Source organism: Styela clava, chromosome 12 (genome assembly GCF_964204865.1).
Source record: "Styela clava chromosome 12, kaStyClav1.hap1.2, whole genome shotgun sequence".
NCBI lineage: Eukaryota > Metazoa > Chordata > Ascidiacea > Stolidobranchia > Styelidae > Styela > Styela clava.
Window position 1 is genome coordinate 2,980,717 of NC_135261.1, and position 26,413 is coordinate 3,007,129.

Below are 26,413 nucleotides of genomic sequence, written 5' to 3' on the forward strand. Positions count from 1 at the left end.
CGGGGTAAAAAATTAAATTTTTCAGTATTTATTTATGGACTCGTAATTTAATTAAACGTAATCTACAATAGTTTTGCTTGGACGTTTCGAACTGAATTATGGTTTCATTTGCTTTCCTGGCGTCCTAATTCATTAATTTTTCTTTGTTTTATCATTCTCGTATCGCCTTTATGCTGATTATAACGACAAAATAACTCACCTTTGTACTTGACTAATTTAGCGGGTTGTTTACGCTCTTTATCTGATCGCCTATATTTACTTTCGTTCGTTGCAATTGGGGATGACACTTATGGATTTACGAATCGAATCTTTTTCAAACGATTCGAATCAGATTTACCCGATTCGGAGCGATTTACAGAAGAAAAACAATATCGAGCGTTGATTCATCGTTGTTATTGGCGGCGTTAAATCTGCCGAATGCGATTATGCGGCACTCTAAATTACAACATATTACGGGACGGAGCGGAAATAGAAATGATTTTTTCGCGATTGACTTTTACTTATCCGCCGCCATATTTTTCAAGTTCAGCGCAACACACTCTTTCACGCATCACTCGACGTGCTGTGTGGGAGTAATTCTCCTCAAACTGTAGGTTCAGTATTCCACTGAATGACCTAAGTTTCTATTATACGCGAATTTAAATGGATCGTATACCCGAAAATTTGTGACAGTTTTATTGGAAATTTGCAATAGCACATTTAAACTTCGATCATATTAATTATTTTGCGTATATTTGGAGAGAACTGTTACTGATTGAGTTCATTGGCCGGCCATGTTAATTGATACTCATGTTTTTTATCCTGAAATATTTTTTTATCCTACATTAAAAGAAATGTGACATTTTTTTAAAATTTTCTCAGCGCGATACATTTCGGGTTATTTCTAGCAAGTTTCATACGGGACAGGTGGGAGTATATAATACTTGAGGAATGGCCACTTGTGCACTGTTTTACATGAACACGCGTCATATTTCATGCCAGACCAAGCATAATATGCGAATGTCGTCTTACTTTAGTTTTAACGACCGTGTTTGATCGAGTTGCAGCGTCGACCAATTATCGCTCGTCAGCGCCGCGTCTATTGTGCACATTTGGACTTTCTGAATTACGAAATTAAGTGTATTCCAAGATAATAACAAAGCCAGAGTTTGACAATAACGGTTTTAGCCAAAAAGTATACGCGTCTTTAACATTTAGAGAAATAAATTTTGGCAGTCGTAGTGGGTTGAACGATTATATTTATCGAATTCATTTTAATTTAATCGTGGGTAATTTTTTCGTCTTCAAGAATATTCCTGTAAGCATTTCATATCTATTGTAATTGCATGCAATTAGAATGCTTTTTTGTTTTATAACACTATGCTGCTAGCAGCAGTTAGTGGAGCTAGTGATCTGTGTATACCAAAGTTCTCCTTTATGTATTTTTCCCGGGGACAAATTATTGTAAAAATTGTACTGATAATTTCGATATAAAAGATGTATAATAAGCGGGCCTGGATTCAATATCCCAACACCACAGTCACATATACTGGCGTAGGATTACTGGAAGCAGTGCTGTTACTATGTTTATGACATAATGGTACGATAGAACTGTTCCTTTATTTCCACATATGAATTTCATCAAATTGCTTCAGACCTGATACGAGTACTGCATGTGTAAAGCGCAAAGCTACACAATAATAAACCAGTATTGTAAGAATCGCGGATACATTCAACAGCAAGCTTTTCATTAATGTAGATATTAGTGATATCTCTAAACTAGATTTTTTTTATCATGATGGAAATAAGTGTGACTCATTCACGTAGATTTGGACTTAGATTTGGAAACATTAGATTCGAACATTTTTGATTTGAGATTCGATTTAAAAAAAAATGTATCCAGACATAGCAACCTTAATTGTGACGCTGTAATTTACTTATTATTTGCTAATTTAATAGAAATTTTATTTTAAATTTTTTTTGTAGTGTAGCAGTATGAGATCTACAGAGTATTACATCTCGACTAGGGTTAGGAAAACGTAAGTTTGCTTTTAATAATATACCAATCAAATACGAAGGGTTGGAAGAAGTTTCCGCCTCATTCTAGTGATTTAAATATTAGCTGTTTATATTACTACTGGCTATAGATATGTGTGATTGAATGGACTGCAATCTTCCTGATTTGACTTAACTGAGTGAGGGGGTATGGGATTTGTTTTACAAAGAGTGACTATTATGCAGAAAGCTGCAATATTTTTAAAATCAATAAAATCTTCCCATTTTGATATATGATATACCAAACTCCTTACACTCTTGAGGTTACGGACCACGCCAGGGATGGGGAACCATTGACCCGCAGGTCCTGAAGTGATCTGTCATTTTTATTCGGCGATACAGCAAGTCAACCTTCCGCACTCTTCATGTATATGGCCAAAACAGTGGATAGCCCAATACGGTTGAGACCAACTTGGCCATTGCATGTTCTAACCAATTCTAAAATAGGTTTTTGGTGGACGAAAGGTTCGTGAACCACCTCATGGCAGCGGGGAGTCTAGCAATATTTACACATAAATATCCCCTATCTATAGAATTCGAACCTGTGAATAAATGCAGGATAATCAGAGATTCTGTGACTGTCCTAAGCACAATTTCTGGACTGTTTCTCGCCTTAGGGAAGTCTATGTAACCTCTGGTCAGTTAAAGTTAAGACTTCCTCCACCATGAAAGCGATGTATCGGAGACAAATAAATCATTGACTAATTCTATACCCGACAGAGACCGGTAACCCGACGAGAGTCTCTGGTTCATCATATCGGATTCCCTCTCCCTGAGAGAACATGAAAAATCATATCCTATTTTATATTTCTAGGACATTGCATCAGAAGATATTTCTATTGTTTTATACTATTTATAATAATACTTCGATTTGGAAGCCGACTTGTTTTTAAAACCGACTTGTTGATATATGTTGGATCATATACGGTTTGGGAAGTCAGAATTTAATGCAGTGGTTCCAAACCTTTTATGGCTCGTGGACACCTTCCGGGGTTTTCATCACTCATGGCCCCACGTTCACCATTCCAATGGTATTTATAGTGTTGATTGGTAAATTCCAAATCCTATTATGTCCAAACACCCTGTGAAGACCACGGTCGAGAACTATTTAATGTTCATCTTGTAGAGTAGGTTAGCTGTGTGTATTGTCAGATTGTGGAGTTTTCAAAATAAATTATCTACCTGCTCATCTATTTGTTAACGTTGCGCAATGAATGGCTGCCCAGATCGGCAGTTATGTATTGGGTTTTGACCGATCTAGCCATATTTAAAATGTCTTGCTTCATTAATTGATGTGTTCACTGTAACCGGCTGTTGTGTGGACTAAAAATATAGTATAGAAGCGTTCCCAGTCGAAAATTCCGCGTATGGCAATATATCCGATTATATCTTGTTTAAATTCGTATTTCTTGACAAACGGCAAAGTTTCGAGAGAAACCCAACATAATATTTACAATGTCCAGAAAGCATTTTTCTTTCGCGGGCCTCCTAAAACAATTTATGTTGTTTCCCTTCGTTTTATTTTTAGTGTTTTACAATGCCGCTTTTTAATCGAAAAATTTGGATTCACTCCTTTATTATTATCTTTAGCATCTGGTCGTCGACTACTATAATATAATAACTCGTTTTTCACAAAAACTCACAATTCCATGGGAGAACCGAAAACTAATTATTGTCGTCCTCTTGGAATAAGACGTGTTATATGTTGGTGAAAGTTTATAATTTTTCAGGGAAAATAAATACCAATGTGAGGGTGCTTACGGCCCTAATTGCACGTCGCGCTGACAAAAATTATTATTAGCGACTTTTTTCGTCTCCCGAAAGAGGGGGCCCAACCCGCAAAATGGCTACGCCCCTTTGTCGATGCGTCGCCGAAGGGCCGAGATTGCTTGAATTGAGCCTTATAGTCAGCTTGGTTGAAAAAATAAAGGCGTAGAGACGCATCAAAAATTTCATTAAGCCTCATTCTTACAACGGTACGCTGACAATACTATTATAGCCCAAGGTCTGCTGTAGATATGTCAGTGCTACGTTTTTTTAAGTCACGGATTGCAATCTCAACTCCTATTTTTCATACGGCGCTCACTCACGCGAAGACAGTACAAACGGTCGCTGACGACTTTGGGAACTCATATTACTAGTATAGAAGAAAAGGACTTTCGTTTCGGCATTGCTTGCCTAATTGGACACGTTGGTGGACATACGATCGTTTCAATATTATGTTGTTGTTCTTGTTATACGTCATCAATATCATTGAAAAAATCGCTTCTCTCTTCGAATACTGGACCAATTACTTTGAAATTTTCGCTGGTGGAGATTGATTTTTTTCGTATGAAATCTGATATTTCGTCCAAAATTTGGAACTCCGGTAGTATTGGTACCAAGATGACTCAGCGAAGCGTCGCGGACTAGAATATTTTACTTCACGGGCTGGATTTGGCCCACGGGCCCTAGGTTTTCGACACCTGTTTTACTATATCTATTCCCGCGACGATATGTATTGCATTTGTAGTAATTAAGGTTATAATGGCGTAACTACCCTCCTAAACAGGGGATAAATTCGTAAAAACATTTAACGGATAAATTAATTCAATTCATCATTGTGTTGTAATGTATACATGTTTAGCAGTTCATTAATTTGAAACTCAGCGGCACGTGCCATAACATAAGTAAGTGTCTTTTATTCAAGCCAATAATGAGGTGATTGGCTGGTTTAATTTTCGCTAATTAATACCGGTCTCATTTTTAGCAGCCATTCCATATTTTCGATGCAAGTCTACCAGAGGCACGGGAACCCAATACCGATATTTTTGAATATAAATATCGAATGCATTTGAAAATAAAATCAAGTAATGAAGCTCATCTTAGTTTATGAAGGAACTTGTATACAATAAACAATGCAGCAACTGTTATCTACCACCTGGCTATTTAACAGGCATTTTACGTCCGCAGATCGCTGTGATATTTTATAGTAGGCCTAATGCTTTTAATTTTCGCAAGTCGAAGCAATCATGAGTTACGCTGAACAGAATGAATTTATACGACAAGGCAAGATTTTATTATTTTTCGCAACAGAAAATAATACCGGTAAAAAGGCCATACTTATTATTTATTATTATCAAAATTATTTGCCAAAAAGCGGGGAAAAGTATATGATTTTTTTCCTAATAAACCAACTTGTTTTTCCGGCTTGTGACTATTTATTGAGTATATATCGTAGAGAGAGAGAGATTTATTTCCACAAACAATAAAAAACAATATTAAATGATATCGATAATTTTTTATAAAAGCAATCGTAGCAATCCCGGCTTTGCATAATTAACAGTTCGAAAAAAAGAGAAGCCTTACAAGTGAATGACGGCAATGTTCACGACACAAAGGTGTTGCAACTACATGCGGCGCACGCTCGCACAAAAAATAACAAACAATCAGAGTGCCGATTCTATTCCATGTCATTATGATACATGACAAAGCGCAGAAAATCGTTTGCACAAAGGGGGTCTGTAAACGCGCCCACTGATAATAGGCAAAAGCTACTAATTCTGTGAAAGCAGCCAAATCTTACTGTTCGTGCATTTTCGACTCAATTTATCGACTATTTGCGCAGTTTTATTTCAAGTTGTGACATCACAATATGGTGTATGGTCAGTTGATTTTAGCCGCCATTATTATATTTTTCTGTCAAGTCAGAGCACTGGGCGTGCCGAATTTCAACTTAGTTTGCCTTGTAAAAGACACTATGCCGAGGATTAGTGGGAATTTAGGAAGGCCCGGATAATGATAACTTGTTTAAATGTCTGAGTTAAGAACCAGTTCTTTTTGTGTATGTTCTTCGAGACGGATAGGTACATGGTACATACATGGACTAGTAACCCAATGCGAGGTTGTGCTTGGCCCCATAATCGGGATGTTATCCCACAGCGGCGAGGTGCCCAGCAATTTTCTCGCACGCAATTTTCCACCACGGGATTCGAACCCGCGCAGGGTAATCAGAGGTGTGTTGTCAAATATCGTCCCAACCTAAGTAGCCTACCATATGATGCGCCGTACCGCCCGGTCGATTATTATTACATTAATTGAAGAATTTCATGTTAGAACTATAGATAGAATGGATTATCAATATGTTGGAAGTATAGTGGACAACATTTTGCGTTTATACGTCGTGATTTGGATTTACGGGAATATCAGATAGAATTGGATACCACTATAGAAACAGCGATGGACTAACTGAAAGGCCAAGTAGAAATCCAGCCAACTTTGACGACGGGGTGAGTAAGCTATTATAAAACATAAATTAGCAAATGTTGAATGTGCTTTCCTTTAACAGAAAAAAGTGCCATACCCACTTACCGAATCTCTTATTTTATCGGTTACCCGGCGGCGGCTGCCGCTCTGGATTTCATGGCCTTTTTCCACGAGAAATACAAGAAATGCAAAAATATACATACAAATATGCATACAATCAGTGACCGCGGCAAGCCAAACGTCTGGGCCCAAGTTTAACCCTAGATGGTCTTACTTGAAAAAACGAACAAACAAGTGTAAGATGATTTAAACCAAAGGCCGGCAACCCGCGGATCAGGTTATAGTAACAGCACGTCTATTTTGACGATTATAGTTTTTACGTAATAGAATTTATTGTGAGACACGTGTAGACTAAATTATATTATATATAACTCAAGTATATATTTCACAATACCTGAGGTTATAATTTAATTGTATATTAACAAATAGCAACTGAATGCAGAAAAGTGGATGCTACGTACAAAGGATTCAATGACGCAGAACCCCGGAATAATTTCAACCCATCAGATTTATTTTCAAGAAAATATTTATTTTACTTCCTCCGAGAGGCTTGGCGTACTGTGGCGCGTCGTGCTTAACATTAGAAATATGCTCGCCACTCCCCAATATATTCGTCAGTATTTGAACACATGTTGTTTCCGCCTTTCAATAATATCATTGTTCGAAAGACGCCTCAAGAAAAAATGGTTAATAGGCTTGTATATGATAACTGTTTTTTTGCTATAATGTACACGAGAGCGATATCGGAGCATCCTCACATCTTTGTTACAATACGCGCCGCCAAACGGATAAAATGTGGTCTTCAAGCACGCTGCCAAATCCTGCATTTCTGTTTAGCTTGCCCTCCCTAGCGCTACGTTACGCGCACGAATAAATAATTTTATGTTGCTCTCGTTTTGCAAACAAAATGTATCAGCATCACAACAACTATAAAGTGAGATATTCGGATTGCGGATATTTACGAGGACGATAGTCGATTTATATTTTACTTATGTTATTTTCGCATCGGATAAAATTTCTGCTAAGTCGTCTTTGCGTGAATCCTGAAAGTTATTTTTGAGTTGAAGTTCTAACTAAATGAATCAGCAATTATTCTACTGGTCAGAGTAATATTTCCCTATTTAAAAACGACAACGTGTTTCTTAGTTGACGATCGAAGTTCGCCCACCCAAAATTATGGTAATGCCCGCCCTGCGCCACCCCACCCTCTGATCAACTTGCGTGGATTCGCAGATTCGAATCCCATGGGAGTGAATTATGTGCGGCAGGATTGCCGTGACTATTCGCCACTCGAGAAGTATGTGTACCAATATGGAGGTAACTAATTTTGTTTGCCTACTTTACATCAAGTTGTGTAAAGAGACTGTCTGAAACCTATGGGTAGGGGGGTATTCACTTGGCTGCTAACACATACAGTCCCCGAACTCGTAATAAAAATAAAAAGAGAAAAAATCAGAATAAAATTATAGCCTGACCCTAACCTGGTACACATACTTCGGGAATACCGACTATTCTCCGCTGGGGTGTATTTCACGCAATCGCTGGTCGGTTGCGGCTTCATCAACAATCAAATCCAAAAATCTGAAACAAATATCTGGGAATGTAATCTAATACCCGACATAGACTAACTGAACGAGAGTCCGAGGTTCGACATATGAAAAAGCCGTCTTATTGACTTTCCGATCTCATAATAAATATGGTAAACTCATCATAAATAGAACAGTATTCATTTATATTTACCACATGGGTATTATTTGATTTATTAATGAACGCTGGGTTAAGCTCGCACAGTGAGATTATATTTCATCGGATGTCGAAATATATATTTGTAATGGGATTTTATTATTCGTTGTTTGATAAGTGAAGCCTCCATAAAGGTCTTAAAAATCAGGGTCTTCAAAATTACTCTACAGTTTTATTCATCTGAAGCAAAATTATAATGAATCCAAAACAAATTACAACACACACAAATGCTACAAACTAAATAAAAGAAATTAAGATACAACAGAATGCCTGTTACACGAAAAGTGAGGCTAACTTTTAAATGAGTAAAAAACTTGATACAATGCAGCAAATATTGTTGTTCGATTTCGAACAAGCTACAAAAAAAAAACTTTGCTATAATGTACAGGAATTGTGTGGATAATTTTCCACATTTATTCAAAACCTATGTTGCACCTATTTTGATATCGTATCTAAATATTCGGTACACTTTCTCGATTTCAATACACCAATGTCTATAACTGAGTGAAAAAATTATGAAATCTATGCAAAACGGAAAGATTTCATACTAATTGGTTTTCCCGCATGTACAGAAGGTTGTCTGAAACGACGTAACCATTGATATAAAGTAACTGTCATTTATTCAGACTAAATCGAAAAAACAACTTGTGGTTCAAAAGTTGAGGTCAGATTTGTGGAGTCGGAGTTTAAACATTTCTACAGTATTAACCAGTTCCACAGTCCTGCTAGATGTATGAAGATTTATATATAACTAAAACTTGGATCATGCTTTTATACATTGGAACAATTTAACAAACTATTGATTGTAAATTATGTTTTCTACAATTTCATAAATTTGGAAAAAACTTCTTCACTAGTTCCGTTTTATTCATTGTTTCTAGAAAATTTCTGAAAAACGTTTTCCCAGGTTTGGGAACAAAAGATACGTTTTTGGCTCCTAAGAGTGAAAGATTGTTTGTCAAGCCAGAATTTGCTCTGGATAGATAATTGACTGGCAAAACTTTGAACAACTCCTTGGTATTTTTAGAATCAAAGCATCCAGCGCACAACAGCAAGAATTTGGTGTCAGCGCAATTCACAAGCAGAGTTGTTAATGCATCAGTCCTTCCTGAAAAAAAGACAGTAGTATACAATGAGAAAACGAATTTCTCATGCACGGATAAATTTGAGACATCAACTTCGCCAAAACCCATTAATTCACTCGCTTGGGGACATTGATTGACTTCCGCTATAAAAGCACCTTTTTCCTTCTCGGTTTGGTTAATGTACGTGTACACTTTAGCCATCACCCATGCTGCAGAATGCAGGTGTTTTTTATTTTCTGGTTTTAAAAGTTTCATAAGATGATAAAGATGGTCAAATCTGATGCAAGCATCTGAAAAATGCTGCGAAGCTGCTTTCCAAAGTTTCAATTTCCCTTGGTCTGTTAGATACTTTTCAATGCCTTCAACACTTTGCGCACCAATATGAAATATTGTTGGAAAAAATAGTTGCTTGCCCATGTCATCTTCATGAGTTGTAATGAAAACACTGCTTCTTGGAAATCGATTCCTTGTTACGATGTCGTACGGAAGATTTGTCTTATCGTCTAGATGGGAATACAAAAAAATCATCTATTATGAACGTAATGTTATCGTCATTTTCTTCCATCCACGATACATATCGTTGTATTTCATATTTGACCAGATTTACTCCATGTCTATTCAACGATAGTAATATAATATCTTCCAGATTGGTATTTTTATTATTTTTACTCTGAATTTGAAGAACCCTTGTTTTGGAAGATGATATAGTACGGTCAATTTCATGACAGATCGGAATGTGAAATACCGGTGTCTTGGAAGATATAGTGCGGTCAATTTCGTGACAGATTGTAGTTTTTCCACTGTAATGCCCTCCTTTAATGACATTGACTTGTCCCACAGATTTCTTAACAAATTCTACTAAGCTGATGTTACAGCTACCATCGTCTTCTGAAATCATAGGCATCATGATGTTTTTCTTGTGAGTGGATGGGCTGGAATATTCTTTTTGGAGTATTTTGTTGATATCATCAGAAGTTAGCCCTAAAATATACGAAATAAACGCTCAGTCGGGGTAAATAACAAAATTACACTAAAAGCAAAAATTTATCAGTTCCAACATATCCCAAGTAAAATCATCAACTGACTGACAGTCACCAGTACCAGCTAAGCGCATATAAAAATAACCCAATGAACGTTTCCCCGACTCTTGACACCTGAAATATTCTCCCCATACTTTATCATTGCAAAATTTTCAGCGCTGACTTTGAGAGTGTTTTTGCGAGTCGGGGCTTACAATTTTTGGCTAGTCTATGTAGCGTTTGCGGTATCAATTTTTGATTATTGTAACTAAACTAAGGGTCCTCAGAAAACCTAGATCGAAGTTATTTGATTTACAACTATTTTTTGGATACACAACTAAACACTGAAACGTAACACGCAAAACTACTAAAAAGAGGCAATGTTTACAACATGCTTGAATATTTGCTTAAGGCTCTTAAGGTCTAAGCCAGGGGTCGGCAACCTACGGCCCGCGAGCCGGATCCGGCTCGCGGAGCAATATAACCCGGCCCGCGACGCTTCACTGAATTATAGTAATAAATTATAGCTGTTTTGTTGATTATATTCTTTACGAAAAGGAACTTTCGTGTAGACTAAATTATAATACAACGTCACAAGTATATAATGCACAATTACTCGTTTAATGAGCCTATAATTTAATTATAATTTAGACAAATGGCAACAAAACGCAGAAAAGTTGAGGCTAAGTGCAAATGGCTTAATGGCGCAAAAAATACTCAAATGGTCAGTCGTGGCGCGCTGCTGAAAATTTAACTTCTGATCTGTGTGATAAAATGTGATTCATCGGTCATCCATTCGATTTTTAACTTTCTAAAAATGACTTGCAACCTTTAATTTTGACCCGCGAGCGACAAAAGGTTGCCGACCCCTGGCGGTAATAATTCTAATTGTTACGTCATAAATAACTTATTGCTAATTTGTAGTTGTCACGGAAAGAAAATAGTTGCTAGGGGAAACATCCATAGTATTTGACTTACCCATTGAAAAAGTTGTTGAAGCTGGACTCGACTGCTTTCTTGTTGATCCCTCAGCATATATTTTGACATTGTATTCAGAAGTAACACCATTACTCTTGAACGTTACAAAGTTTTCTTCTGTTTTTTTACCATTTTTTCCCAATCTGACCGGGAGTGGGTTATTATCACGTGGCTGTATATCCACCGAAGCGAAGTCTATTCCCACTGGCATTTCCCATGATATTTTAGCAATTTTTCCAGGTTCCGTATCATCCAACACCACTTTAATAGATTTCGATTCTATCTCTGGCATTTCAGCTGAAATAGAACAAAATTTCGTTGAATGCTTGAATTGAATGATGTATTAAACAAGTATGAATGATCGAATTTTGTTCTGGATCTGAATGAAAATTCCGACAAAGTATGAGCAGGTGCATCATTTTTTATGCTACTTTACCAGCCAATATGTTGAACCAAGTCCTGTATCCTATATAGTTTGTCGTTTATAAAAACAGTACACAATTTGAAACAGTACTACGATTCGAAAATAGAGTAAAGAAATTCAAAAAGACTCATTTCCAGAAAAGTTGACGCAAATACAATACTGTTCAGTAACGGTTCACAAAAGATGCACCGCGAAATTTACAGAATTTTGTTAAACATAACTAAAATAGAATTGAATATTTTACATATTGTATTTATTATAAATGTTTTATTGTTCGTATTTAATGCTTTGTATATGAATCAGTAAATTTATTTTTCTTTTCTATGTCGTTTACTTTCTGTTTCGTAACAATAAATGTAGACACTACTCGCTGCAATTTCGCGAGCTGCAGTTTATGTATCTGCTAAACCGAGTTTAGCGAACATAAGTTATGTTTTTGGCATTTCGGAGGAAAATCGGGCAGAGATGAGAAAGAGTTGACCTTTTGCCTTTATTCATTAGGCCTACATTTTACAAACTTTAAATAGCATGAGTACACATTGATGATCACGAAATAGAGTTTTATTCAAAAGCAGCATTTTTTCGTGTAAGTGCGCCGTGAGTTTTTTCCTGATAATTTGGGACCGCGCGAACAAAAAGTTTGGCAACCACTGGTGTACAGTATCAATTGCAATTTAGCGACACTTTGCTTCAATCCTACTTTATTCCCACATTTCAGTAATTCACGCCCTGAGGAATAACTTACCCATTATGTACTTGACTGATAATGCTGTGGGACTTTGGACATCACCGATGCCAGAATAAATACCAACATCCACAATTTTTAGATTCGGCTGCAATTTCATAATAATTTTCTTTTGTGACATTTCCAGCTGTTCTACTATGAACATTTCTAAAATTTATCTTGAACCATTCAACTTGCGGCGGCCGATCCCATCGCATCAAGACCTTTTCCCAAGGTTTCTGAGAATCTGGTTCCCACTTTACCGCGTCTGCTTGTACCAAACTTATTGTTGCTAAAAAATGAATTATAGTTAGTTGACCCCTGCTTTTTCAAAATTTTTTCTATCTTATTACTTCTCTTATACACGGTAACTGTATTGGTTTCATTCATCTCTGAGTAATTCAAGCCTCTCGTTGCCCGCGTGAAAAAAATGCTTCACTTTGTTCGAATAAAAATATCAAATAAAGATATAAAGTATAATTTACTTATCATGTTTTAATTACATTTTGGGTGCATACGCAGAATTAAAATCAAATTAAGGTTATCTTGTATCCAGGAATTTTAATTGAAATGCCTCTTTTTTATGGCTCCATTTTTCAACGTTGGTTATCGAGTTACAAAGTAGCAACATTCTATTTCTCTTTTCTCATAACTTCTCTAAATTGCAACACTCTGTTATATTACTCTATGTTTTAGGTACCTGTACTTATAGTAATTTCCGCAGGGTGTCTGCTACTAATAGTTCCACAGAGCGAAAGTAATTTAATGTGATATTGTTTTGCAGGATGTGCAACGTTAACTTTTAATTTGTTATCCTTAATATCTTTTTCGATGATCCTAGAATCAACATACGCCGAGAATGACTTGGCACCTTTCGGCCAATCCCATGTTAAATGAAACACTGCCCAAGGACTGACTTTGTCAAGCGATACCTTCAAGTTAGACGGTGCCATAAGCCCTGTTAATAAAATAGTGAGTACTATTGAATTAAAAAAAAAAGAATAGGAACTTGGGTAAAGACAAGAAGATTGCTGACTGCCTATTTATAGTATATTCTGAATAGATTGTTAAAAACAGTGCCTCGCACCATTTTACATCTCAACTAAATTGCTGTCCATTTTTTAAGCCAAGTCTGACTTTATAAATATCTCACAAGATCGACGCTCTCCAATGCAATTGTGCCGCTTGGATTTTCTGAAAGATAAAAACGGTAAAAATAGTGTGCTCACCCAATCTAAAGATTGATGTTGTTGGCAGCGGCTGCCTGCGTCCTGCAACCATAGAATATATTTCAACCAGGTAATCTTTACCTTCATCATTCAGCTTGACAAATTCAACAAAGTTTTTTTGTGAATCTCCTGTCTTATTTCAACATATGGACTGGCTTTGGATTGATAAACAGAATGTAGTCGATTCCTAGCAACCTGAAGATGATGTGACTTAATAGCCACTGATACATGTTCTACCCCAGGAGGCATTTTCCATGATATTGTTGCCTTTTCCCAAGGTTTTGTGTCGTCTAATATCACTTTGATAGAATCTGAATCTATTCCTGGAACATCATCTGCAATATAATCGATTACAATGTATGTCTCGACATTGAGACACAAATAGCTACTTACCCTGGAGGAAGTGTATCTTTTTCTGTTAGATACCAGCCAACAACGGAAAGAAGCCATATTGTGAAATGTTTTGCGAGAACATCTTAATGCGGTTCTTTGAATAAAGTTTTGCTAAAATTAAATTTACTAAAACTTACTCTTGTTTAAACAATTATAACGCTATTGTATCTAAACAAAAAAAACGTCTTGTAAATACCTGCTGTTATAGAAGTTGTAACAGGGTATTCACTTCTGATAGATCCACACATTGAATATAGTTTAATTCTGTAGGTTTCTGTTGGTTTTGCATCACAAAATGTGAATTTGTTTTCCTCGATATTATTTCCAATGCATTCATCATTGCCATAAATTAAAAAAGACTTGGCACTTTTTGGCCAATCCCACTCAAAATGAAAAATTGCGCAGGGTCTTAATTCATCTAAGCTTGCTTTAACCCACTTGGGTGGATGTAAAAGACCTGGAAAGTAAGATGCATCCTCAATATAAAGTTGCAGTATTGAAAAATATCAATTGCATCAATTTATTGATTCACTTTATGTAGTTCTCGCGAAACCTATGCATACCAATCGAGTTAAACTGCCTGGGATACCGAATCCAAGTAGTGTCCATACCAATCCACAGATCAGAAGCCTTGAAAGTCTTGAAATTTCGCGAAGTAACTAAGGATCAATTACCACGCAATTTTGTATGTCTTCGTGATTATTACCTAGTCTTCTGTCAATTCTGATATGTTTACTCAAATGAAACAGTCTAGAGCTGGGCTTTATGGACTATCTAAGCCTGAGTCGACAAAATCCTCAAAAAAGAATGATTCAAGTATTTCTGCCATAACAAAAAGAAGCATTGCTGAAACTTGGATATGTTTTAAAATATAGAAGAACTTCTTTCTAACCTGTCAAAATTTCTATCGATGCAGATTTTCCAAGAATGTCGTTGATGTTGTACGCAGAAACAACAAATTTGTGCTTTGTGCAGGGCAAAGGTTCAATTAATTCAAATTTTCTTATGTCAATATTTTTCTCGTAAACCTTCTCATCCAATCTTTCTCCAACAAAAACTTGGATCAAATAAAAGGGAATGTTGCAGGGTAATTCCTTCCATTCAACAACAATTTTATTTCCAATTACTTCAGCAGTAAGCCCGGAAATCTTTGGCGGTGCTGGAAGTAAGAGTGATTGCAAAATATAGCAGACGTAAAAATATATAAAATTTTCATATAACAAATAGAATAAATCTGTCAAAAGTTCAGAACCATAGTAAGAATACCCTGCTAATTTCCAGGAATTATATACTAGTGCACCTGGCTCAATGATGGCCATTGAGAATTATTGCAAATTCAATTATTTCTAATTCAATTAACTAACCCAGAAGAATAGAGCTCGATTCACACCATTCTCCGAACTCAAACGTGTTAGCCGCTCTCACTCGCACTGTGTATTCATTGCCTTCCTGTAAGCATCGGTATTTGCACCGGTTAGTATTTGTTACTTTGAGAACATTCTCGATCTCCTGGTTAGTTTGGATTTCGATTTCATAATACAAGATTCCATTTTGTAATTCCCATTCAATATTGATATCTGTGGACTGATTTCCACTGCACAAATCCAGGCTTTTAATGACAGATGCTTTTGGTCCTGTAAAGTATAGAACGGGCCTTCTGTTAGATTACTTTTCATCGACTCAATCTTGCATAGAATTGACTAAATTTTGAAAATATGAACTTTGGTATCATTTAAATTTGGTAGAAGTTAGTTTAGGAGAAACTTATGTATGGAAATATTATTTTGTTTCAAGGCAAAATTTAAATTGGAAGAATATTCATGATTCGGATATGTTTTTTTTTAACATTCTAGCCGATGCACTTTCTTTACTCAGGAGAGAGCGCAGTTTATAAGATGACTTAATTGCATTTCAAACCATGGCCATAACCAATCGTTGACTGTTTGGGTTTGGAATTTGGATTTTGAGAAAACTGTAACTTTCCAGTGATTACATTAAACCAGCGTTTCTCAACCTTTTTTGGTCGCGGACTATTTTCTCACCGGCGAAAGCCTTTGCGGACTCAACGTGCGTTTATTGCAAATGTACTCTGCGTGAAGAAGTAATAAAACCAAACAGAACAGAATTTTAGGGAATTTCAAAATCGGAAATTCGCCGCAATTGCGCGTTTGTTGATAGAGCCAATTTTTGGGCCTTTTCTGTCGCATAATATTCAATCCATGACAACGACGAGAATATAAAATGCCTTTCTATTTTAATTTAGTTGTGTTCATGGCCACTCGCGGTTGCGTCGACTTATGACAAGATGAAAGCACTACTTCTCTAATGCCACGGCAATCTGCGAACATAATAATGTGAGAATATATTGCCCGATTATATTTAGTTTTGATACATATTTTTTACGATCTTGCGAAGTTGTTATCGCTGTTAGAAAAATCCTACTATCTACTATGAATTTCCAGAAAGTACAACTTGATTCTAGTATTTATTAAAAATATAATTAAAGTATATTAGTAAATAAGAAATCGCCTTTCTTTAATATTAATTTAATTGTGGTAATTTTAATCTGCGGTTGTGTTGACGAAATAGAAGCAATACTACTCAGAAAATATCATGACAATCCGTGGACACAAAAATGCGTGGTAAAGTGCCGGATTATATGTTGTTTCGATTCGTATTTTTGTGAATTCGACAAATCTGAGCTGTTTGTATAACACTTACGGCACTCCAGTACTGTGCGTACCAATGTGGAGGCAGTAAAGCAAAGAATCCTAAGGGAAAATGCCCTGATACGGATACTACAGTAGCACCCGAAATTTTGCGATTTACAATGTTCAAATAAGCGTTTTTAATATCATAGAACTTAACTTTGGTGTTTTCCGTTTTATTTTTAGTATTTTGTATTGCCGCTTTTCAATTTAGAAAATTTAGGTTGCCACCATTGACACCTACCAGAAAAGAAAATTATTCCTCGTTGTTCGAGATCGCGATAAACGCCACTTAGATATCTATCCACGCGTTTGCCGGCCTGTGTTTTCGTCGGAAATCCGCAAGTAAGTTGTGAACTCCAATCGTTTGATGAGGCGACGCGCAAGTGGCCTGTCGCGTCACCTGTTACCAAATATTCGAATAGTAAATTGCTATTCTAATAGTTAAATATTCGAATATATGCTCAGCCCTACTCAGTACCCAGTAATTATTGACTCGATTAATGGTATATGAATAAATTTGCTTTTTATATTTTATGTAAATTGTAACCTAAATCGTAACTTTGTTAATGGTCAAGTTACGCAAAAACGTTTGCGGCCCGCAGTGAATTTCTGGCTCGTTGCGGACTCATTCCAACGCTCCGCGGACTCATTTGAGACCGCGGACTCGGGTTGGGAAACACTGCATTAAACACTTAAACATCATTCCTGTTACTGACTTGTTCATGTGATCAATATTTAAAACTGAGATACCTAAACAGTGTATGCCACGTACTTGTTAGAATATTCTTTGATCTTGTGATTCTACTTTTTCTTACACCATTCACAGTTTGTACTTTGACAAAATATGTTGTGTTGTTCCTAACTTTGTCGAATCTGCAAACGCTTTCATGTGTTGACTTTTCTTCAACATAAACATCATTCCTTGCTTCAAAAAGTGAAACAATGTTTTGCAATCCATGTCTGGCTTGATTTAGTTGCACTGTCAGTGAATTGTCTCCATCAGCATGCAATGAAATGTCTGCCGGAACCCAAATTTCTGTGAATTGTAACAAATTACTTCTGTCAGATTCCCCGAACCATTAACCATTGGTAGGTGTCAGAGGTAAAAGAAATACAGAATAAACTAAGAGTACGGTAGCAAGCCCCGAATCGGGAGAGTAATACAACAGCCTAATGGAGTTTAATCAAGCAGTGAGATATTGGACAATTTATTAGTGCCTGTTTCTAAATGCTTTAAGTTTAAACTATTAGTTCCCAACCTTTTTCAGTAAATTTTCATCTATTTTGGAACACTGTATTCCTCCATCAATATGCAATAAAACTACTTTGTTCATGCAATCTCTAATGCATCCCCATTTAGTGTCCTTACCCAAAGTGCGAGTCGCAGTTTCGCTATTGTACAATTTAAGTAGTTTATAAAGTGTGCAATAATAAGTGTTATAGTAATAATAAAGAACTAAAGACTATTAGTAATACTGCATTTACCTGTTTTTATTTTGTCCTGAGAATCTTTTCCGTAACCGCTTTTATTACCAGCTTTCACTGATATTCTGTATTCCGTGTCAGGAGGTAAATTTTCGAATTTGAACTGCAGATTCTTTATTACATGTTCTTGTAGAAAATCATCTGACATCGCTTGTATTTTATACATCGTGGCATTGGGGGTTTCATCCCATTTACAAATGATCATCTTATCAGGGTGCTGATCATCTAGCTTTATCTGAAGATTCTGGGCATATGATGGTCCTGAAAAACATTTACATGCAGAACTTTTAGCTATACATGGTTTTTTGATGAGCAGTGGGGCAGAGATAAATTTACATCTGATTAAGATTTCAAGGTATTTGAACAAAGACTGTTCTGACTGCCAACTCTTGTTTTTCAAATATTCGGATATATTTGTTCAAAATTTAAAATATGCCTTTTAAAAGCATTCGACATTATAACAACATAAAAGTTACCGACTGCTCTTCTACACTCTGTGAAACCGCCCAATAGAAGAAAAATTAAACTAACTTGGATCTGTTGTAACCTCATTCGTGAGGCATCCATCACTTTTAGAACTATTGTAGACCGCGATGATACTGAACTGATGTGGGAGACCACTCTTCAATCCGTCTAATGAACAGCTAGTTGCATTGACTTTTATCGTCATGTCGGATCTATTTGCCTCTTTCACGAGATAATGTGAAGGAATCGATTCTTCCGGAGCTTCCCATCTGAGGTCAACACACTCTGTCGGCTTCTCTTTGTTCAAGAAAGCCTTCGCCATTCTTGGTATGGAGCCGCCACCTAAATGCAATTTTTTTAGAAGATATTTAAAAAAGGATGATAAGTAGTTACGGCTTCCCCCACCTTCAAGTCCATGCATCTGTAAACTAATAACTGGCTAACTAGTACCATACCCGGCATGGACTGGTAAACGGACGAGAGGCGGGGTTTCGCCATATAATTAAGCCATCTTATCATCTTTCCTATACCCCGGGATAAATATGTTAAATTCTATCCCATCCTAAGATGATTAATTAATTGCATGGCGAACCACAGCTTTTATGCAATTGTGATTCGATTTTGATACCAAAAATAAATTACCTATGTCAGATGCTTAGTTATTGGACTGAAATATGCATTTGTTTGTTTTGCATTTGTTTAGAGAGTTCTACTGTTTGACCTTTTTTATACACAAGTTTGCTTTAAGTCAACTCCTAATTTTTCAACCAAAAGTGGAAACAGTACTAATAGAAGAGTTATAATTTAATCCCCACTTATGTGCTCGGAGCTATATATTTTCTGATTTTGTGACATAGGCGCCAGTGGTTTAGTAATCCGAAATAGCAATAGTCGAAATGGGTCAGAAGAAAAAAAAAACAATGTAATGGTTTGTCTTACCTATTAAATAGTTTATAGTTTTTGTGGTGTACCGATTGTCTTTACCATGGGCAGTGACTTGGAAGGTGTAATAAGTTCCAAGATTAAAATCGCCAATCGGTTTTGTGTGCTTTGTCAGTGATTTGCTGATTTCCTGGTATTCGATTTGCCTTTTACTTTCGGACTCAAATATTTTTAATTCGTATCGTTCAGCACCCCGAGAACTGTCCCATCGTACCAGCACTTTCTGCTTGTCAACTCCGACTCTAACATTAGGTTCTGTAGGCCCTAGAATACAAAAATTACATAGTTGTTATAAATAAAAAAAATAGATTTTCAAATTATAATTATTTCCTTGTGATGTTTTCTTCATCTGCAGTTGCTAACATGCTTGAGAGAGACACAAGTCTTAAACCTCAATTTCTTGTTGTGCAATGGTTTCAAAATGTGGAATTGATGGGTACTTAGTTGTATTAAACCGTACATAACCTAGAACTACATTTTCATTTTGCAAACTTGCAGAATATGTAAAATCACAAAAGATTTACCTCAAAGGCATTTGTATATGTTGGTTACAGAAATACCAAACTAAGGTTATGAAATATGGCTACATTGAACTATGGGGATGATGGGATGTAAAAACTCACTTGAATGAAAAACAGTCTTTAAATCTGCTTCAATTATCTTCTCTGTATCGATTTCTTCATATTTTGTTTTTATATGCACAGTATAACATTTACCCAAATTGATAAGAAATTTTTCTGTACAAGATTGGTCGGTGAGATGTTTAGTGAACATCGTATGGCCGTCTTGTAGCACTTTAACATCATATTGTAGAATCTCATAATCATCGGACTCTCCTGAAAAGCCGGGAGGTTCCCAACTAACAGTTGCCATTTCAATGCCTCCATCATTCGTTGACATTTTTGTTTCAACGTTGCGTGGTTTGTCTGCGAAAAAGATAATACTGTAGCAGATATAAAAAGTTCATTAATGGATAATCAGGTGGGCTTTACACATAACGTATAAATAAAGATTTACACGAAGAGTCACAAATAAATAAAGTCTTGTCATCATTTGACCAATTTAGAATCTTTTTGGCCTATCCGTATCGAATGTTGGAATCTTGTCATCGAAGGTATATTGATATGCATGCCTGATGCATGGATAATATTTTCCTTAGGCGTGTGATTTTCCTCCTTTTTATCAGGTAATGTGACAATTTTTTGTTATTCAAAGCTTGATAAAAAGAACTATTTCTTTCACAACCTGATCGTGCTTTACTTGCTGAGCGTTAGTAATTTGTAACATAGCGCTAAACAGTATGAATATTAGAGAACTTTTGAATTCTTAATCATTACAAAGTGGGAATGGCTCCTTTGACCAACGAAACAATGACTCACCAACTTCTCTTTGCGATAGAATGAATATAAGGCATATTATTACAATTATTAGCTGTGATAATGGAACTGGCATTTTTCAAAAATTACACAAGCTTTAACACAGTGCTCACCAAAATCATCTTTTCTGACATTTGTCACTTGACTGTGATCTGAAAACAAATTTACCGAATTACCAATAACAAAATATTCAATATAAATAATATGGCCCCAGTAAGAGTGTACCAAACCATTAGCACACCGTTTCAATACACAAGTCTCTTGAAAACCAAATTTTGATAGTAAAATTTTTGTGCATGATTCTTCGGACAAACTGTTAAGAACGCTTGGTAATTTCAAATTTATTTTTCAATGTTTATAGAAAATTTGGACTCCAGTTGTCACTAAATTTCTACTCCCAATTCCAGGGTATTTTAACCCCGAATCACAAACCCTGATTTAGAACAGCAGATCTTGGTGTAGATCCCATGCACACCACTCAAGTCAGCCCAGGTAAGTATGCTAAATTGCGAAGGTCCTTTCTCAAACAAAGTAGCTCATTACTTATCAGCTTGCGTTCGGCCTTGTTTTCAGTAAAAACACTTTGAACAAAGAATGATGTTTTGAATAGTTTTTTTTTTATCTGAATCATATTAGTGAACTGCGATAACGCTTGGCATGTATGAACCATTAAAATATGATTCAGTAAACAAAAAGATGCTTTTTTCTCTTGCACCAAACCAAGATGAAAAGTTTTTACCCATCTTACTCTACTCCAATATTTTCGGCAAATACTTACTCACTGTTGTCGGCTTTTCTATTCTGATGCTACTGCTATGAATATGGCTGTACTGCGTCGTCAGAGTAGCACTTGGCTCTGTTCAAAATAAAAACAATGTCATTTTCATTTTTGCAACCTATGAATGAAACTTCAAGCACTCTTTGTGCGACCGTTGGCGCATTTTGATGAGCTTTAAGAAACATTTACTTCCGAAACGAGTAAATTTCTGAATAATCTCATACCCGACATGGACTGGTAACCGGACGGGGGACCGTGGTTTGCCATATGCTTAAGCCGTCCCATCGGCTTTCCTCTCCCCCCGGGATAAATATGTAAATCCAAACCTATCCTAATTTGTCTTAGTTTATTCAAATACACGGCATTGATTCATAAGCTTTTAACTTCGATGATATGTGAAAAATACGAGAACTGTGTTGGAATTAATGACTAGACATTTTGAATTCAATCCAGATGTTATAACACGTAAACATTTATAAAACTGTTTTTAGGATAAGTTTTCCCTGCATGGAAAAACGAGAGTTTTGAGGCTCGGTGTTAGGAAACAGAGAAAAACGTACTTGCATGAGTGCTGACTATGTTTGTTTCAGAATCATGACCACGATCATCAGCATAAACTGCACGAACTAATATGCGATAATTTGTGTTGGTTTTTAGTCTGTTGAACGTAGTGTTAGTCTTGAAACATTTTTGAGTTTTTCTTTTCCCAGTTGTAGGTATACATACGACTTCATATGAGTCTGGCTTAATCTCTGGCTCCATCCATTGGGCATGTAGGCTTCTTGTTGGTTTCTCAAGGTTCACCATCGCAGTAGGATTTCGTGTAACTTTAGGTCCCCCTGTGAGTACAATTTGTTCACTAATTTTTATATTCGTTCACACGACAAATCCTATACTATAACACCTTTAAATAATAGTAACAAGCAAATCTTCGAATCAATGGTGAATATATATCTAAAAGTAAAAAACCTATTATTGGACACGTCAGTGTACATAACGATCGTTTCAATATTATGTTGTTGTTCTTATTAGTATTATTCTTCTCTTTCGTCATGATGGAATCGCTTTTCTCTTCAAATACTGGACCAATTGCTTTGAAATTTTCAGTGGTTGAAAATTGATTTTTTTGCCAGAAGGCTATTACTTTTACTTATTATATGAGTTAAAATTCATTACCGAGATGCATGGATGCTTATCTAATTGATTTTTATTTTCCTTGACAACCACATCATTTTATCTGGACATCAAGGCTCGATTACACAGATTTCAGAAATTTATCAGTATCTCATAACAGTAGCAATTGTCTAAACCAGGGGTGTGCAACCTTTATTACAGATGGGCCAGATACAAGTATTTGGGTGAAGCCGCGGGCTGCGCCATAATTTAAGATGGTTTTTCTGGTAGTTGTAGGCGCAAAATATTATTCCTTTTTGCTATGGATCTTACGGCATTGTTAGACTTCCTTGCTGTAACGGTGATTTAAAATGCCCAAATTTCTGAGGAAAACTTTTATTCAAATTTATTGTTACATCGACTTTGATCGAATTTAGTTTGAAATACGTGTTTATAACATTGTGTATTTTGCTAGCTAGTTTTGCTAATATTGCAGTGGCAATCAGGTACTGATACAGGAACGCAAAGGTATTGGAATTGCTCGCACGAACCAGATTAACTAAACTAAAAAAACATTTGGCGGGCGCACCACTCAAAATTGAAAATTGTCGAGTGTCATTTTGTGTAAAGATATTTTGCTTTAGAACTCAACCACAACTTGCTTTAAACTCAGTTATACACGATGAAAATTTTTTTCTCACCAATGATACAGGTCTCCCATTGTGAATCTTTCACAACATCATTCGGACAAAATATTTTGAGCCTAATTTCACAAGTTTGACCGATTCTCAATTCTTTTTTCAACTCCCTCCGATGTTGGCATTTATTTTCAGGAAAATCTTTATGAATTATTTCTTTGGTCTTGTCCAAAACATTTCTGACGACCAAAGTATAATGTTTTATTCCTTCTGTTCTTCGCCACTGAAACTTGATGTATTTTTGATCCCATGTTGTCTCAACGACTCGCCCTGGTGCTGAGAATTTATAAATAAAATATATTATATAGTTGTATCTAAATCCATCCCCTTTTAAACATAGGACAAGCTAATTTTTTAGACAATTTTTTCCCAGCTTTTTATGACGGAGCATAACTATTTTCGAAAAAACATATTTTAGATGAAGCGTGTAACTTTATCGAAGTGGCGACTAAGTATTCATAGCCTTTGAAAAGTGGCATATTTTATTAAAAAGTGCATTAGTAAGTGCTTTTTTAAAGAGCTCGGTGGTTTTAAAAAGCGAATAGTTTTCTTCAAAAAGAATCAGCTACAAATACAAGTAACTACTCAGAAGTACGTGAGTATTCGCTCAGCAGTGTCTTGTAAACGGTCAGGTCTCAGTAGTGGCTTATACAGGGCCTTTTTTTGGAGTGAATCTGTTTTTACACGATCTAGTTTTGTGCGATGAATGTCGCCAAACTTTTAAGTGCCTATCCAGCCCAAACGTTGGAGACTTTGGTTGTACAGAGCCCATTTCTGAGCAAATGTGTAAATGGTCATCCGTACTTATAAGTAGATGATTTTGCAGAGCCTTATTTGTAGAGAATATGTTATTGAACCGCCATTACTATGAAATCTTTGCGCGTAATTTTCAGCAGTTGGCTGTTTTGGAGTACAGTGTAAAAAGCATGTTTGAATGAACATCCCTATACAGGACCGAATTTAGACTATGAAAGGCGCTAAATCCGCCAGCTATGCCATTTGTGAAGCTTCTTTTCAACAATGACGTCATAAATATTCTATTACGTGGTCATTATAGAAGCCATAAATATTTATTTTAATTGCGTGATATACGAAATTTTATTACAGGTAAGATGCGTATGTAAGAAGCACCCAAGTAGATCGGATAGTGAGTTGAATTAAAAGCACCCAAGAATGAAGTAACATGCCATGGCATCAACAAATCCGACGTCATAATACTCGTCTAGTCGCGAAAGGTGAGAAGCATGGCGCAATTACTGGTAAACAGAACAATACTGATGAATAAAAAATAAAATTCTATGCTTTTTTGAGATAAATGGGTCTTGAATAAAAAAGATTCAAAATAGTAAAAAATCCAATCGTTCCTAAATCCTTTGTTGCCTAGTATAGCTATAGCATATACCGTATATGCACATATTTTTCATCTTTTTAAAAAATAAAGGCGTTAATACGATAAAAAGGGTTCAATTAATCAAGCAATGTTAGCGTATTTTGTTTTTAACATGAAGGGGGTTAGAGTTTTTCAAATTCAGACAAATTCATTTATTCGACTGTACTTAATTTTTAAAGTTTGTAAACGGTGAATATTCGAGACAAGGACTGTTGACCTGATTAAACAAATAACAATTTTTCAAACAATTCTAGGACAAGCCTGTAAAATTTAAAACCGACTCAAAAATGAATGCCGAGGCCCCCAAAACTGAAAGCCCTTAGGCTGCAGCCTACCCAATGGCATAGCTTTTATCCAATTCTGAGCCGCATATCGCGCTTGGTTGAATCTAAACTTAAAGTAATAAATATTAAAATTAAATATTATCGTACCTTCATTTTCCATACTATTTTTCTCTGTTCGTAAACTATACCTATAATGATTCGTTTATTACTTCATCTATCTCACACGAAACCATACTTTCGCTTACTGCTGCCTTTATGCACGCACGGGCGTACAATAGGGATGTCCTTGAAAACACGCTGTAATAAAAATAACAATGTATCAAGTAATTGCCCAGTGATACCGACAAATAGAAACCAAATCACGTTTTTTCGATGGTTAATTTGCCTGATTACTTTGATTATGAAATAAAATTACTGATATTATTGCTACAAAATAGTCGGGATTTTATTTTGTTCCTAGTCCACCAAACACTAGGAATAATACACCTTTGAATTGAACAGTTTTTACAGTGTGGTATATTTACTTGAACAATAATTGATAAGTCTAAACTCGATGACGTATATTTATTCGAGTTAAGCGCGAAAGCAAGATTTATTGAGTGCTTATGACGGCATCAGACATTATGACAATCTTGCAGAATACCAGGGTCAACTGTTAAAAGTTCAGCTCAGCCAATCAGTGTTGCCTGAGGAGGCTCCATACACATTGTGGTAATGTCGCGCAATGAATTTTATAAATTGGGTATTTACGAGCGTATTATTGTAAGTCGATCATTAAGTACAAAAATGACACAACCGATTGGGATAATTCACGATGAGATTTTCGATTTATTTAGTGTGATGAAATTGAATTAGCGCCACCTAATGTGGCCAACGTGGCACCATCGCTAATAGTCTCGTGGCTATGCGAAGGTTTTATTTGGTTAGCGTACGTCAGGATTGCTACATCTTGTGACTTGTTCCTTTTCTTGTTTTAGTATAGTAGTAATCTTTGAGTTAATAAAAGCCTAGAAAACAGTCTAAATGAGTTTTCCTCGAATGGTTTCACTACATTTAGTTTAATTGTATGTTTCAATTGTGAGGCGGTTAATTTCTAGATAATTAACACTTAACAGCATGGCCTACTAATTGTTCCACTTGTCTCTCTGAAATAAACTCCATTGGTATTTCTCAGATGTAAAGATTAGGTATATGTACCTATCTATAATCTCGTGCTTTGAAGGTGCCGCTGAAACAA

At 36.0% G+C, this 26,413-nt stretch overlaps 2 protein-coding genes across 2 annotated transcripts; both read right to left on the reverse strand.

Moving 5' to 3' along the window:
• Nucleotides 1-7,981: 7,981 nt before the first annotated feature.
• LOC144430775 (uncharacterized) lies at nucleotides 7,982-11,544 on the reverse strand. The gene is made up of 2 exons (XM_078118858.1): nucleotides 11,165-11,544; nucleotides 7,982-10,148 (listed from the first exon to the last, which is right to left on the reverse strand). The coding sequence occupies exons 1-2, from the start codon at nucleotides 11,454-11,456 to the stop codon at nucleotides 9,664-9,666; spliced, it is 777 nt and encodes a 258-aa protein (XP_077974984.1). The 5' UTR covers nucleotides 11,457-11,544; the 3' UTR covers nucleotides 7,982-9,663.
• A 1,474-nt stretch (nucleotides 11,545-13,018) lies between these two features.
• Nucleotides 13,019-25,456, reverse strand: LOC120329795 (fibronectin type III domain-containing protein 3B-like). Its single transcript, XM_078118360.1, has 15 exons — nucleotides 25,324-25,456; nucleotides 23,506-23,778; nucleotides 22,252-22,530; nucleotides 21,692-21,769; nucleotides 21,027-21,065; nucleotides 20,161-20,463; nucleotides 19,535-19,801; nucleotides 18,662-18,937; nucleotides 18,131-18,391; nucleotides 17,418-17,681; nucleotides 15,299-15,568; nucleotides 14,827-15,093; nucleotides 14,131-14,391; nucleotides 13,542-13,876; nucleotides 13,019-13,270 (listed from the first exon to the last, which is right to left on the reverse strand). Exons 1-14 carry the CDS (start codon nucleotides 25,334-25,336, stop codon nucleotides 13,632-13,634), a joined length of 3,096 nt encoding a protein of 1,031 aa, XP_077974486.1. The 5' UTR covers nucleotides 25,337-25,456; the 3' UTR covers nucleotides 13,019-13,270; nucleotides 13,542-13,631.
• Nucleotides 25,457-26,413: the final 957 nt, after the last annotated feature.